General features: G+C 35.4%; 1 protein-coding gene across 1 annotated transcript in view; it reads right to left on the bottom strand.

Moving 5' to 3' along the window:
- Positions 1-14956, bottom strand: part of TBC1D22A (TBC1 domain family member 22A) — a 156854-nt gene that overhangs the window by 97637 nt on the left and 44261 nt on the right. Inside the window, exon 9 of the mRNA XM_085217753.1 lies at positions 1589-1698. Coding sequence (XP_085073879.1) covers positions 1589-1698 — 110 coding nt within the window. The remainder of the gene's footprint in view (positions 1-1588; positions 1699-14956) is intronic.

The following is a 14956-nucleotide window of genomic DNA, read 5'->3' as shown; positions in this document are numbered from 1 at the left end:
CTCAAAAACATTAATTTCATTGAAAATTACGGTTTCATTTCATATGAATTTTTATTGTTACTGATACTTAATGATGACTTATTAATGATTGGAGGATAGGCATTTTCCAGATACATAAGTTCAACCTCCATGTTCTTCACTGCATTAAAAGTAATTGGAGAAATAAACACTTTAGTTTTCAAGCATTTGTCCAAAAGGTATTGAAAACGAAGTAAGATACATGAGACCTACCAGAAGGATTGAATTCATCGTATGTTCTAAAAGCACTTTTCCATCATCTCATCTTTTACAAAAATGCTAGGAATTAATCAACTAAAGTTTTGCTATTCCTGTTACTTATTCTTCTATTGTCATCAAAATAATACTGAAACAATTTCAAAGCAAAGATTCTCCACACTGTCTGTACAGCTCATTTAAAATCAGGGAATAATGAGAAAGAGATGGTATGAACATCACTTAAAAAAAGAAAAGCAGCAGCAGCGAAGTGCTAAATAGTTGTAACCATAATTTATTTTCTAATCAGCTCACTGAAAACAGCAAATGAACCCTGACTGCAACCATCTGCCTAGTGAACATCGCTAACATTCTTTGTTGCCAGTGTAAAAGAAAAATCAACACCTTTCAGAAACTTTCATGTTTTTATCAAAGGTCAGCTTTGATCTCATCACAGCCCAGAAAGACACACTGATTATTATTTTCTTGCATATGTTCTGACTTTCAAAAGTCAGATTATTTTTACTTTCTACAAGATTCAGAATGTTTATCTCAAATGACAGATCTGAAAAACAGAATTAGTGACATACTATTTATGTCTATCACAACATAAAGCCCATAAAATTAATTCAGATAACTTCTTTGTAAAGTCAGAAGTATCTGCTTTTCTGCTGCAATGCCGATGCAGCATAAACTGCTGTAAAATGCTAAATATCCAATACAGATATTTTGAGAACCATTTAATCTTTGACTCCTCCCTCACCAAAATACAAGACGCTGAGCTACACATTTAGTTTGTAGATCCAACTAACAAGTACTCACAAATCCTCCATTCTGCTATCACTTGCAGCACTTACAACAAAATTGAGTCCATATTAATAGCTTTCCTATGTTGAACCAATTCAGACAACACTCAGTGAGGTTGTAGAAATATCAAGCCTAAATCAGATGTTTTAAAAATATGAAAATAATTTCAGGAACTAGTAAGAGTAAGTTTAGTAAGTTTAAAGGATGATATATCAATCACTTCAAAATGAATAAATACAGAAGCCAGCTTTTCAGAATCTCGCTGGGGTTCTTTTACTTGGAGACTTAAGTAAAAATTCTGTACAATTGGTGACTGAGATGCATAATATGACTCTGAAAGTGGACATTTTTACTATGCTCTAGCACATCATAAAAAGTCATAAAAAGAACAAAAAAGTTGAACTTTTTTTCCTAATATGCCAAATTTGCAGCAGATTTCTCCAATGGGAAAATCTACTCCTCCCCTGTTTTTCACAGATGCATTTTTTCCCAGCAACCTTAAAGCAGTTCAAAGCCATGACATGAATCAGTTATCTTCACTACTTACAGACAGGAAAAATCAATTTACCTGAATGCCATCAAGCAACTTGCTCATGCACCAATAACTGTCAGCTTCTATGTTCTGCAGCACTTCTTCAGGCAGACTGGAAACATCAAAATTTTCCACTTCTTCTTCTTCTGTTTCAGGAAAAGAGAGAGAAGAAGACAAGTCAATGAAGTGCACAGAATAAATAAAGCAAAGATGAGGAAAATAACTGAAAACAAAGACAAGCACCACTTATTTTCTAGTCAGAAACTTCAACGAACATTTACTTAAGCAGGGATCAAATGAATCATTTATTGCTCAACTGTGTCATCTAATGGCTTTAAATATTAATGAATACTTAATTTCCTGCAGACTGTGAAAATCTCAAATCATGCCTGGTTAACCAGAATTAATATATAATAAATTACTTCATTCTAGATATTTCACACCTGAAAGAGGATTATCAGAAGCCTTCATGTTATGCGTGAACAACCTCTGCAGAACGTTTATGTCTGTACCACACAATAAAACGTTTCAAGTTCTGACAGAAGAAAGCCCCAAAATAGAAAACCAGTAAAATGGTTTAAAAGCTGACTACAGCTTTTCAAGGAGAATTTGTTTGTTTTCAAGTAACCACGTGCAATCCAAAGGAAATCATACAAAATGGAAAAGACTATTTTTTCTCCCAAAAAAATTTTTTAGCAGGGCTATCCTTACATCCCCCAGTTTGTACTTATAGTGGGGGCTGCCATGACCCAAGTGCAAGACCTCACACTTGACTTTGTTGGATTTCATATGGTTGACCTGGGCCCACTGCTGGAGCCTGTCTAGGTCTTTCTGGATTGCATCCCATCCCCCTCAGGTGCATGCACTGCACCCCACAGCTTGGTGTCATCTGCAAATTTGCTGAGGGTGCACTCAATCCCACTGTCAATGTCGGAGATAAAAATATTAAAGAACCAGTCCCAGAACGGACCCCTGAGGGATGCCAATTTGCATTACACTGTCTAAGAAGTATATTTATTGTATCCATTATATTAATCATCCTTCTTTTTTTTTACTAAAATGTGGTGTATGCCCATACTGTGGAAGTCATCCAGACACTAAATCAAATAAAGAAGGCAACACATCACAAAAGCCAGAAGCAAGCAAATGCTCAGTGATCTGCAATACTTGCTCCGCATTTTATTATGGAAGCTCAAAAACTGACTCTAAATATTTAAGTGACCCACACTTCTGCTAAAATAAAAATAGGCCATCCATTTTCATGACAAGTTCCATTAAGGAATATTTGATAGACAGAATATGCAAAGTACCATTTTACATATTTAGCACTGATTTATATAGGCGGTAGTGCAAAATATTTCTTTTCTCATGTGGTTTTAAGGGGAAAAAAAACGCATGCAAATGTAGTAGCACAGGGAGAGGGCTTACTTGGATGAAGACAAACATGCTAGAGATATTAAAAAAAGAAAAAAGAAAAAAAAACAGAAGGAGTTAAAACAAACAAGCAACAGAAGTAAAAATCATGGAATCACAGAGTCATAGAATGGCCTGGGTTGAAAAGGACCACAATGATCATCTAGTTTCAACTCCCACTACGTGCAGGGTCGCCAACCACCAGACCAGGCTGCCCAGAGCCACATCCAGCCTGGCCCTGAATGCCTCCAGGGATGGGGCATCCATAACCTCCCTGGGCAACCTGTTCCAGTGTGTCACCATCGTCTGAGTGAAAAACCTCCTCCTAATACCTAACCTAAACCTCGTCTCAGTTTAAAACCATTCCCCCTTGTCCTATCACTATCCACCCTCCTAAGCAGCTGTTCCTCCTCCTGGTTATATGCGCCCTTCAAGTACTGGAAGGCCACAATGAGGTCTCCCCAGAGCCTTCTCTTCTCTAACCTAAACAAGCCCAGTTCCTTCAACCTTTCCTCACAGGAGAGGTGCTCCAGCCCTCTGATCATCTTAGTGGCCCTCCTCTGGACTCATTCCAAGAGCTCTGCATCTTTCTTGTACTGGGGGCCCCACGCCTGGACACAGTACTGCAGATGGGGCCTCACAAGAGCCGAGTAAAGGGGGACAATCACCTCACTCTCCCTGCTGGCCACCCCTTTATTAATGCAGCCCAGAACACAGTTGGCCTTCTGGGCTGCAAGCACGCACTGCTGGCTCATGTCCAGCTTCTCGTCCACCAGGACCCCCAAGTCCTTCTCCGCAGGGCTGCTCTCATAGAGTTCTTCTCCCAATGTGTGTAACCATTTTAAAAGCAGATGAGACAAAACATTATTCCAATTTAAGAATTTTGTTTGAAAACAGAACTAAAAATTTGAGTTTTAGGTAACTTCAGATTTGTTTCCAATGACTGAAATCTGAATGGACAGTAATATAAAGATTAAGTAACAAGAACTTGAGGAAAAGAAGCAGAGAAATGTGTATGTGCATAAATATCTTGGGGGAAAAAAACACTCCATAAAAAAGTCCCAACTACAAAGTCTCACAGTAACATTTCTACTTTTCTTCAGTTTCCTGTGGAGATTTTTATCTTGTTATCTATGTAATTGTGGAAGACAGTAAAATAGTTGCCTGAAGGAAAACTGCTGTAGCTTTGAGTCGATGGCATGCTGATCTATATATGTGCATTGCTGTAAGCATGGTATTAGCCATTCTTTACTGATTGCCACTGAGTGCTTCTGAAACATCCCACAGTGTATTAAGAATAAGTTTTTCTAAATGGCTTTAACTAGATCCCTCCCTAAGGCAGTGGATGGATAGATAAATAATAATAATTAATTACAACTAGCCATACATTTACTACTCCAGTGACAGCTGAGAATAAACACAGTAAACAAACAATGGCTTGTGGCCATTCAAAACTGGTTTAGAGATGAGGTTAAGTCTAGTCAGTAAATTTGGTAGAAGCTGTTCAAAATGATAACACAAAGTTCATCTCTGATCTCTCATTGTCTTTTAAACGTATCTGATTTTTGTAAAACTATTTAATTTGATAGGGGGTGAATATATCTCCTGTTACAGACAGATGGAATCATACAATACACATTTCTGCATTAATTAAAGAAATGGAAAACTTAAACTTCAGTGGGAATTCTATTTATGAAGACATTTGTGCTGAAATAAATACTGAAAACTCAGAAGGGTTTACTAAAGTGAAAAGTAGAGATTAAAATGGATGGTGGTATAAGAAAGATAAGAAACTTCTACAACCCAAAACAAGCCTGTTTGATGAACAATTGTTCTTTACCCACATTCAATACACAAAATAACAAATATGCAAATGCACAAAGCACAGCTTCTCTGATCATCTTAAAATTGGTTTTTTTTTATGAAGCATTACTTTATGTAAATGTATTCTTCATCCAGTGTATAAGAACTGTCATACATTTCAAGTCCAAAGTATACAGATGTTGCAGCTACTTGCAAGAAAACCACCATGACCACACACGCATAGGTGCTTGTCTGTATAATATTTACAGTATTTTATTGTAAATACTATACATGTCATAGCTTCAGAGTTACCAGCAAAGGACACAAACTACAGAATTAGACACATATGATTGCATTCAGAGGTACACAGTAATATTTCCACACCTAGAAGATGTTACGTATTCCATCACAAACTCAGTTTTCAAAGACTTTCAAAACAGCTATTTAGTCATTGTTGCACGGAAGCAGCATTTTTCTAAGGGGATCAGAACATAATAGAGTATTTAAATGTAAATTCTTTCAGTAGCAATTACCTAATTAAATATTTACATAACCACATCAATATCTCCCATTGAAAAGTTCCTAATTATGTATTTATCTGATAGAAATAGCTTTTGAGCTGTTAAGGATTAATTACCAAAGCAAAAACTTTCCTGTCTTTGTGATAGTGAAGTCACAAAGGTAAAATTAAAAAATAAAAAGAACCCAATCATTTCACCAGTCCAGGTGCAGGTAAACGTGACCTTACTGCATATCACATATTCCCTTATTACAATCCATGTTCTCATACAACCTGTACTGTTGATTTGTCTATCTAAAGACTGCTAATAATCTTACACTTGTTTTCAGATCATCTGCCACAACTTCCTAAAGATGCAATACAAAGCAGGATATATACAATTACATACATCAATATACAAATAATGGTTTTATCATTAATCATTTTACTTTATGAAGTCTCCATATTATTTTGCTGTATCTGACAGAACCATTACAATCTCCACTGACCTGGTAAATCACCTTCTCCAAAAACACTGTAAGCTTGATTACTTTGACCTAATTTTTATGGTCAAAGTTAATGCATGACTCTACAATTAGTTCTATTGCAAAAGAGTAAATATCTCATACACTTATTCTCTAACTCAGACTGCGTAACAGTAACCAGCAAATCATCGGGAGACTTCCTTTAGCGGGTCTGCATGCTTGCCAGTAAGATTTTCCACTCAAGCTTTTTGTAGACCAAATTTTAATGGCAAAATATTTTTTCCTCAATAAGTAGTCCATAGTTTGCCCTTAATTCCTATTCATAACCCATTGCACACATCTACACAGAAATGCATTTGTTTTTTGAGCGTGATAATTTATTTGAAACGTAGAGAAATTCTCAGCTTGTGTTGTAAAAGAAACAAAAGACATAGGCTCTTTGTAGGCACACAGCTGAGGTACAGCTCAATACATAAGAGTATTTATTGATTAAACAAGTCCACCACAAAAATGGAGTACCAAAGAGAACTACATAGACCAGGTGGAACCAACAGGTTTTTGACCTGCCAAACTTGCATAGAACAAAACACAGATCTGGCTACCAAGCTTTTACACAGGCGAGAAATCTACCCAGTAAATGCAAGTTGCATTTAGGAAAAAAAAAACTTAAGCCACTGAGCTGAGAAACAGTTCAAAGCTTTTAAGATGACAGCTCTTGGAAAAAAAAAAAAAAAAAAAAAAACAGTGACAAAGAAGAACACAACATTCAGTGCATATTCTTCACAAAGTAATCACTTCAATAGGTTTGTTGCTGTCAACCAAAACAGACTGCCAGAGGGAAGTGGTGCGTGTGATACCAAATTAGAAGACTAGTAAGTAATTAGCATCCAATATGCATGACGAGCACAGGATGCTGATGAGCATTTACACAGAATGCCTGATAAGGGAGTTTCCTGAGAAATCCAAAAGGCACTTGGAGAATAGGAAATGAAAGATTAAAGGTTGAACTTGCCTCCCAAACCACATTTTTTAATTACCTAGCTTGAGCTTATCATTTCATTTTTTTAAGCAACGAGCCTACGTATATACATACACACAAATACACAGAGCAGAGAACAAGAATGGGAAGACATAACCACCGCCTGCCCAAAGAAGTCTAAATCAAGGCCCAGGGTTTGAGGATCTGGAGGATACACCAAAAAACATGTTGAGTGCGGAAAAAAAAATTTTTTTTAAATAATAAAGACGACTAAAGAGAGGAATAAAATAGTCTTTATATATGCATAATTTAACTACTGAAAAAATAATTAAATTTTCCTATCTACTCAGTGACAGAGCAAAGTAACTGGTTTCAGTTGCAAGAAGCTATTTAGATCAGTAGACATCAGCAGGAAACACAGGTGATGGAGGAGAGGAGATCACAGCAATGAATAGACAGTGGGTTCTGGTACCAGACTCCCTGCAGCACAAGACAGAAAAAGGCATTATGTGGGACTCATTGTGATGCCTGGGTTTGTGGGGAAAGGTCTTAAAATGATAGACACTTTGGTCCTATATACAGCTGGTCCTAACTTAGGATATGACACTGCCCAGTGTAACCTCTCCTAGTTCCTTTCAATTTCTATTGTCCTATGACGTTTTAACTGGGAATGTATTATTTGTGGAAAGAACAGGAGGCAGTGACTGTGAAAAGACCTCAAAATTTTGCACAGCAGTAGATCTTGACAAAAAAGATTACAAAAATCCTTTAAAAAATTTTAGGATCAGTGACTGACATATCAAGACACAGGAGTATCGGTGCAGATAGATAAACAATAGACCATTTTTCTTTTAAAGCCAATTCCACAACATCTTGAGGATATTAAGGTGATATTAAGTAAAAAGATCTGAAAACTAAATTTAACTCAGCACATAAAAGTTTTCTTACATTCAGTATGACTGGTTATGTTCAGAGGCAATGCACATTTCTTTAAACAGAAGAGATGCTTTTTAAAAAATCTCTGACAACAGTAAGAAAAAAGCATTATATTTCAAGGAATTCCACATACAGCTGTTTACAAAAATGTACATTTCACGCACTCAAAAGCACTTCCAAAATCCGTAACACACAAGTTGTATTACACAAAGAAGCTCTGTCAGAGGCAGTTGAACTTTAGAAAATGTTTAAGGTATGAAATTATAGTGCATTTTAAAGACAGAATTTCTAGCACTGCATTTTTATAATGGAAGAGCCTTCAAAAAAGAGTTCATAAATGTACAGAATTAAATAGGATTTATCAGGTAGAAAAAAACAACTGTATTAGGTCAAAATGTACTTTACAATCTAAAACTTGTCTGTGTATCTGAACATAGGAGGATGACTTTGACAAGTACATACAATTAAGATTATTTACCTGACAGTGACGAAGAGCACACCCTCCTGCACTTAATTACTTCACAGTAAAAGGTGAGAAAAGGAATAAGTTTGAATACTCCCATAAACACTTATGTATTTAATAAACTATGTGGCTAACTTTAACTAGACAAATTTTGATAAGCATTAAAATGGTAAACATCATTCAAGAAATGTTATGTTAATATGAACAATTTCACGTGTCGCAGGTTTAGTTTTTTCACTGATGAAAGACTGAAAAAGTTGCTACTCTCAAGTAAAGCTCACCAACCATTTACATACAACAATAACATTAAGCATAAATGCACATTCCTGAAAAAAAAAATTGTTTTTGTCAATTGAGCATTCAATTGAACATCAAAATAAATTCTCAAATTAAAAGAAAAATGGATGGCACAGAAAATAACTGGTTTTCAGTGACAGTATACACACAGGCTTATGGCTGCGGCAGTCTGCTGCAAACCCAAGCTCTACAGTAGTGGCCAATATGTTTATACAAAACAATGAAGCACATAATCTTTATGTCCTACATCATTACAGCAAATTGGGAAGAAATATGTCTTACAAACTTACTGCCTTATTAAAAGCAGAAAACATGAGTAACATCCATTACTTGCACATTTTTTTAGCACAAATTGCCATATACTAAATTAAAAGAAGCATAGTTGAGCAAGATAAACTCTGATTGCAAAGGCAACACTGCATCTTATCTCACTTAATTGTTGAGTTAATTTACTGCAATTCATAATTTCCCAATGAAACTGATGGCAAAAAACAAGGATGAAAAGTAAGAATAAATCATGCACGCTTTTATCATGATATTCAAACGATTTATATAGGTATTTATCATTAAAATAAAAAAATAATGAAATAACAGAGTATATGGTCTCCACATGAAAAACAGAAACTACACAGAAGCAAAGAATATAGTGTATTTACTTCCTAGATAAACATAAGAAAAGCAAAGTACTTCAGCATGACTGTAATTTAAGGAATTTTTTCTCATAATTAACCAGATAGAACATAGAAATCAGTTCACAAATGTCTTTAATGATAATACTATTTATTAGTCAACAAATTAAGAGAAAAGTTTGAGTCAAAAATAAACAAAATGTGCTACTAAAGCATTAAACTTTTTCTGTAAGTATGAAGTTGATGAACTGATTTCTTTCTCCTTTTTTGGTCATTGGTCAAGCCAAAAATTCCCATGCTGATGAAGAAAACACAGTTTCTTTAAGAAGCTGTGTCTACTTCTCTATGATTAAAAAAGTTGTTGTATTTAAACTCCAAACAAAGTCTATTTAAGTTAAACAGCTTCAGCATGGAGTTCTGAAAACAATGCCTGAATTGAACATAGCATTAATTTACTGTATATGCTGTTGAAAATGAGAGGAAAAAGGCTGCTTACAGCTATGTTTAAAGTATTGAATCACCTTAATTTGAAAACATTCTGCTAGGTCATAAGATGTTACTGATCTGTATCAACAGTATTTGAATGATATGCTTCTGACAATTTGTACAGCATGTTATCATTGCTTAAGCAATTCATTCTCTTTTAGCTTTTCTTCCTATGAGTTTCTCCATAATAAGCACACAAAGTTGTGAAACTGGATGCCAGAAGTCATTAAAGTCATTCCCCAGTCTGTTTGAAAGCACAGTTGAGAAGATTTAGATCTGCAAGTATAAACAACTCAGTGCTTCTGCACTATAGAAAGATGATCATCAATTATAACTATATGGAGACCAGAGGGAGAGTAAAATGAACGTACAAGCCAGAGTGAAAACCACACAGATCTCTTTAGAATACATGCCTCTCCCATAGTTACATTAATTGTAATTAACTTTCTCCTTCTTCACATTTTTTTCACTTTTACACCTGCAGAAATCTTTTGGCTTCTCTTCAATCTCATTTTAGTGCGTCTGTAATTATTAAGGTTTTTGTTTTTCATTTATTCCCATGATGCAACATTTCCAGTTTGTAGTTTCAAATAAAACCCCATAAAATAATTTTCAGAACTCTCATGACTTCCTCACAGTACAAGTCAATTAGTACCGTAATTACTTACCAAAAAGAGACAACAGAATCCACAAAAGATATTTCTATCTTACCAGAAATTTATTACTTTACAGTAATATTATCACAGAAGGTTGGAAGTGATCTTTAAGATCATGTAGTTCCAACTCCCCTGCTCTAGACCAGGTTGCTCACAGCCCCATCCAGCCTGGCTTTGAACACTTGCAAGGAGGGGACATCCACAACCTCACGGCGCAACCTGTTCCAGTGCCTCACCATCCTCACAGTAAATAATGTTTTTCCTCATTTTTTTCCTCTTCCACTTTAAATCCACTTCCCATTGTTCTGTCACTACACGGCCTTAGAAGAAGTCCCTCCCCAGCTTTCCTGTAGGTTCCCTTCAGGTACTGGAAGGCCACTATAAGGTCTCCTTGGAGCCTTCTCTTCTCTAGGCTGAAGAGCCCCAATTCCCTCAGCCTGTCCTCATAATACTGCCCATTTCATTAAACTTTTACTGTTCTTGGGGTGTGCACTAAGGACAGCGAGGCAATGGGTGCTGCATTTCAGCAGTGGTGATAGCATTCCATATGGCCATATAGATTTTTATGAGCACAGCATGCAGACTCTCATTCACCACTGGTGAAAATGCATAGCTAAATTGTGAGACTATGATGAAAAAGATGGTCTTGTAGCCAAAAATTTGCTCTATCAAATACTGTTATTGTGCTCTTTGTTGTCTTTTCCATGGAAATAAATAGGAAGCAGTATACATTTGGAGGGACCTACATGTATGTGTGTGTATACATATAGACATACAAATACACACAAATATAAGACACACATGGGAAAAAAAATTCCTTTTTCCACACCAACTCTTTAGAGTACCTTAAAACCACAGAAGAGCTAGACATAGACAATTCAATAATACAAAACCAGACTGTTTTAACAGACAAATCTCAGAACTAGCTGAAAATCTCAAAAATTTCAAATCAATACAGTCAGCCAGTTACAACTCAATCTGATTGCTAATGACAAAATTTCATGGTTGCTTTGATTTTCATGTAAAAATGTATAACAGTAGTTAAAATAAGATCAAGTACGGAGATACTTTAACTGCAGGCCAGAAGAAAATGCAGACAAGTGACTCAGGTATGAAGGCTTAAAGTAGAACACAAGCAAAAGTTGTTGATCTGCTTGTGAAGAAAATTAAACATCACTTTAAATATTAAGTAAGGAAATAATATAAACAACAGAACAATTGTTATGATCTCATAAGCTGTACTGAAGAGAATGGAAATCCCTGATAGTAGTGAAATGATGTGAAAAAAGTACAGACAGCAGACACAACTTTTGATCAAAAAGTGATTCTGTTTATGAGTCAACAAAACAGTATTATGGTACCTCAGAATATTTATGATGCATTTGAATACAGTGCAAAATTAAATTAATGAAATACTTCCTCTGGTGAAATACAGAAGGTAGCACACCAAGTTGTGGACAAAACCCACAGTGAACTGAAAACATACAGCCAGCAAAAAAAAAAGAATCAGCATAAAGTGAGGTTTTGCAGGATGAACGTGTATGGCCCAAGACCAACTTACTGATTACAGATAAGTTTACAGTCACAAAAGTCATATTATAGAAACATTGATTTCAGTTGGCTGGAAATCTTGGATGAAACCCATCTGATGTTAGAAACTCACAGAATTACACAGGTTGGAAAAGGCCCTAACCATCACCAAGACCTACTGCAAAATTTCTTATTAATTGCAGGATTTGTTCAACACATCTCATAGTAAAAATAGCAGTACAGTAAAAAGTTCCTCTCATTCTTTCCATAGGACTGGGTATATAAAGTTTTCCCAAAAGAAACATTTAGGCAAACAGTCCACACAGCTAGATACTAGGAAGTGAAGGTACAAGAAAATCTAATCCAGTTATTTTTGACCTAGCAGCTATATGAGATTTCTGCATCAGAACATGACAGTACATTTGGAAGGCTAAGAAGGTCAAAGTAATCTTATGCCTACAGACATAAATGATCACAGAATCACAAAATGGCCTGGGTTGGAAGGGACTTCAATGATCATCAAGCTCCAACCCTCCAACCACAGGCAGGGCCACCAACCTCCCCATTTAATACTAGACAAGGCTGACCGGGGACCCATCCAACTTGGCCTTGAACACCTCCAGGGATGGGGCATCCATTTTGTTGATCCAACAAAATTTATATAAAATGGCAGCAATTTTGCAACCATTATATCATGCCAACAAAGAAAAAGATTATAAGTTTTCATTTCATTTTCTATTTATCAAGAAAAGCAGTTATATGGCAGTATCTTCGAGTAGAAGAAATTCAAATAGTAAATTACTAAAGAAATTACTACCAGTCAACAGAAATTGTAAGTGATAAATCCTTCGTTTTGACTCTTAGTTCAATCTTTGAGATGCTGTTTGCTTCTCCAGTATTTGCTCTAACACCTCATCTCCATATCTAGACTTCCTTAATCCCTTTGGACTTTTTTTTTTAAAAGCTTGTCATCAGAGCAAAGATTAAATGACTGCTGCTTACTACACTTTCAATGAAAACACTGCAGCATGGCATAGGTAAAAATATCACAGATTGGAAATAATTATTCAGGTAGGCTACAGGGACAGCTCTGGGGTTCAGAGCACTCCTACACGGTAGGTGCCACTCTGAGAAAGGAAGAACATTTTCTAAAATTACAAATCTGAATGACTCAGATATTTTCTTCTTAATTACAGGGAAGGCCTGTCTTATTCAACGCCCTATGAAAATAATGCTGACGTTTGCAAAAACAAAAAGAAAGGAGTGTTTTAAATCCTTTTTTATTTAGAAGTACTTTCTCCTTTCCTCCCAAAGGCAGGAAATTTTTCTTTTTAATATAACACAGTTTTCTTGTGAAGCAATAGTCAAAACCAGTCATTTACGTTTCTTCATTTAAATACCTGAGCAGTTTCTAATACACTGTTAGTACAAATCTACCACCTCCCATTTTGTCAAACTTTTCTATCCTATTCCTTATATTATCGTTATTAGCTACATGTGATTTCTTTTCTTCGAAGACAATTTAAAAGCTTAAGAAACGTCTAAAAGATTGAGATACCTTAAAAATTCAGATCTTTTCCTCTTTAACCAAAATTCACATGATGCTATGAGCAATAAATACCATTACCAAAACATTAGTTTTCTCACAAGCAAGGAACTAAAAATAACAGACAATTCAGTAGTTAGATATACTTATTAGGATAATTTTAATGCCTTCTTTTTTTCACTTTTGACAGCAGCTGTTAACCACAGCCAGAGAAATCTAAGTTAAATTAGCTTATTCAACTTCAGATGGTTAGGCATCTTTTAAAAGGCAGCTGAAGAAAATTTTTATTTAAAATGAGTTGATTTTACCCCAGCAGAGAGTGAACACATCACTTCTCAACTATAACACTCTTATAAGCTGAATGCTCAGCACTATTACTAGTACACTTCCTTAACGATACTAAAGAGGATATTTTATTACACTTCATTCACAATATTCAGCATGTGCAGTTCATGAGAACTGTCTGGTTAAGTGAATAGATTTTCAAGAACTTGATTTTTGTTTTAATGAAGATTATAAAGTTGACTGGAGTTGTCTGCATTAATTCACTGCAATGAGACTTCAAACACTTTACTTACAAAAATAAATAGAAATAATACAAAACTACTATCAAAAAATTTAATTCACATGAAAAATATCAGAAGTAACGGTAAAAAATAATTCCACATGCGGCAAGAGAAGCAAAGAAGGAAGGCAAAGCTTAAGCTGCTTTCAAAAACATAGACCTGTCTTCATTTTGCCCAAAAATGCAGATCTAAAAGAGCTGAAGACTCGAGCAGGAAGATCTTAGGGTAAAAATGTGACTTTGGGATCTTAAACAGCAAGGATGTATGTAAATCTTACTCAATTCAAGTAGCTCCAAAAGAGAAATCTCTGTATGTTCAGAACAGTCAAAGATACAGACTTACAGACGACTTTCAGGGGGATAAGGATAAAGAATATGTGCACATTTCTTTATTTTTTTTTAATTACCTTGAAGTTGAAACTGATAACTCAAACAAATTCTATTCACAGCCCTCTGTTCTCCTAATTAATAGCAAAAACTTGTTCACTCAAATTTTTCTCCAAAAAGGTCTGTTATGTAGACAGACCATGCATCCACTGTTTCTGATGAGTGTTAATTAGCTTGGAAATCTGTTGGCATACTTAAGAGAGTGAAAACAAAATTGAAACAGTGTATGAGAAGGATTCATTTTGTAAAAAGAGAATAGTCTATTGTAATAACAACAGAGACCATTAAAGACAGTGATAGAAAGGAAGTATATTAGAAATGCAGGTTACCCTACCTTAACCTGCATTTTTAATCTTTTTAAGAATTCTTTCCAACTTGTTAAGTGAAAAATAAGCAGAATTCACAAATATTTATTACAGGGTACAGCTATGAAAAAGTTAAAGCAATCTAAAGTTAGGTGGCATTAAGCAGAGATCTTGCTATTCTCTTCCTCCTTAACATTCATAAACCAGCACTGATATTCATCTCTGATCTCTGAGTTTAAATTATTCATTTTATTATGGGGCTAGTTTCCTGCCAGTTCAGCTGAACTGTGTTAGAGAAAAACCAATACTGACCGAAGAAGGGCAACAGGAATGCATGTTGGGGACTGGAAAAGAGCAAGTAAAACTACCTATTTTGACAACAGCTAGCTAGTGATCAAAGCATATGGAAAGAAATACATTTCAGT

The sequence above is a fragment of the Meleagris gallopavo genome, chromosome 1 (genome assembly GCF_905368555.1).
Source record: "Meleagris gallopavo chromosome 1, MGAL_WU_HG_1.1, whole genome shotgun sequence".
Lineage (NCBI taxonomy): Eukaryota > Metazoa > Chordata > Aves > Galliformes > Phasianidae > Meleagris > Meleagris gallopavo.
Note: the sequence above shows the minus strand (reverse complement) of the source record. Positions and strands in the feature narration are given on the sequence as shown.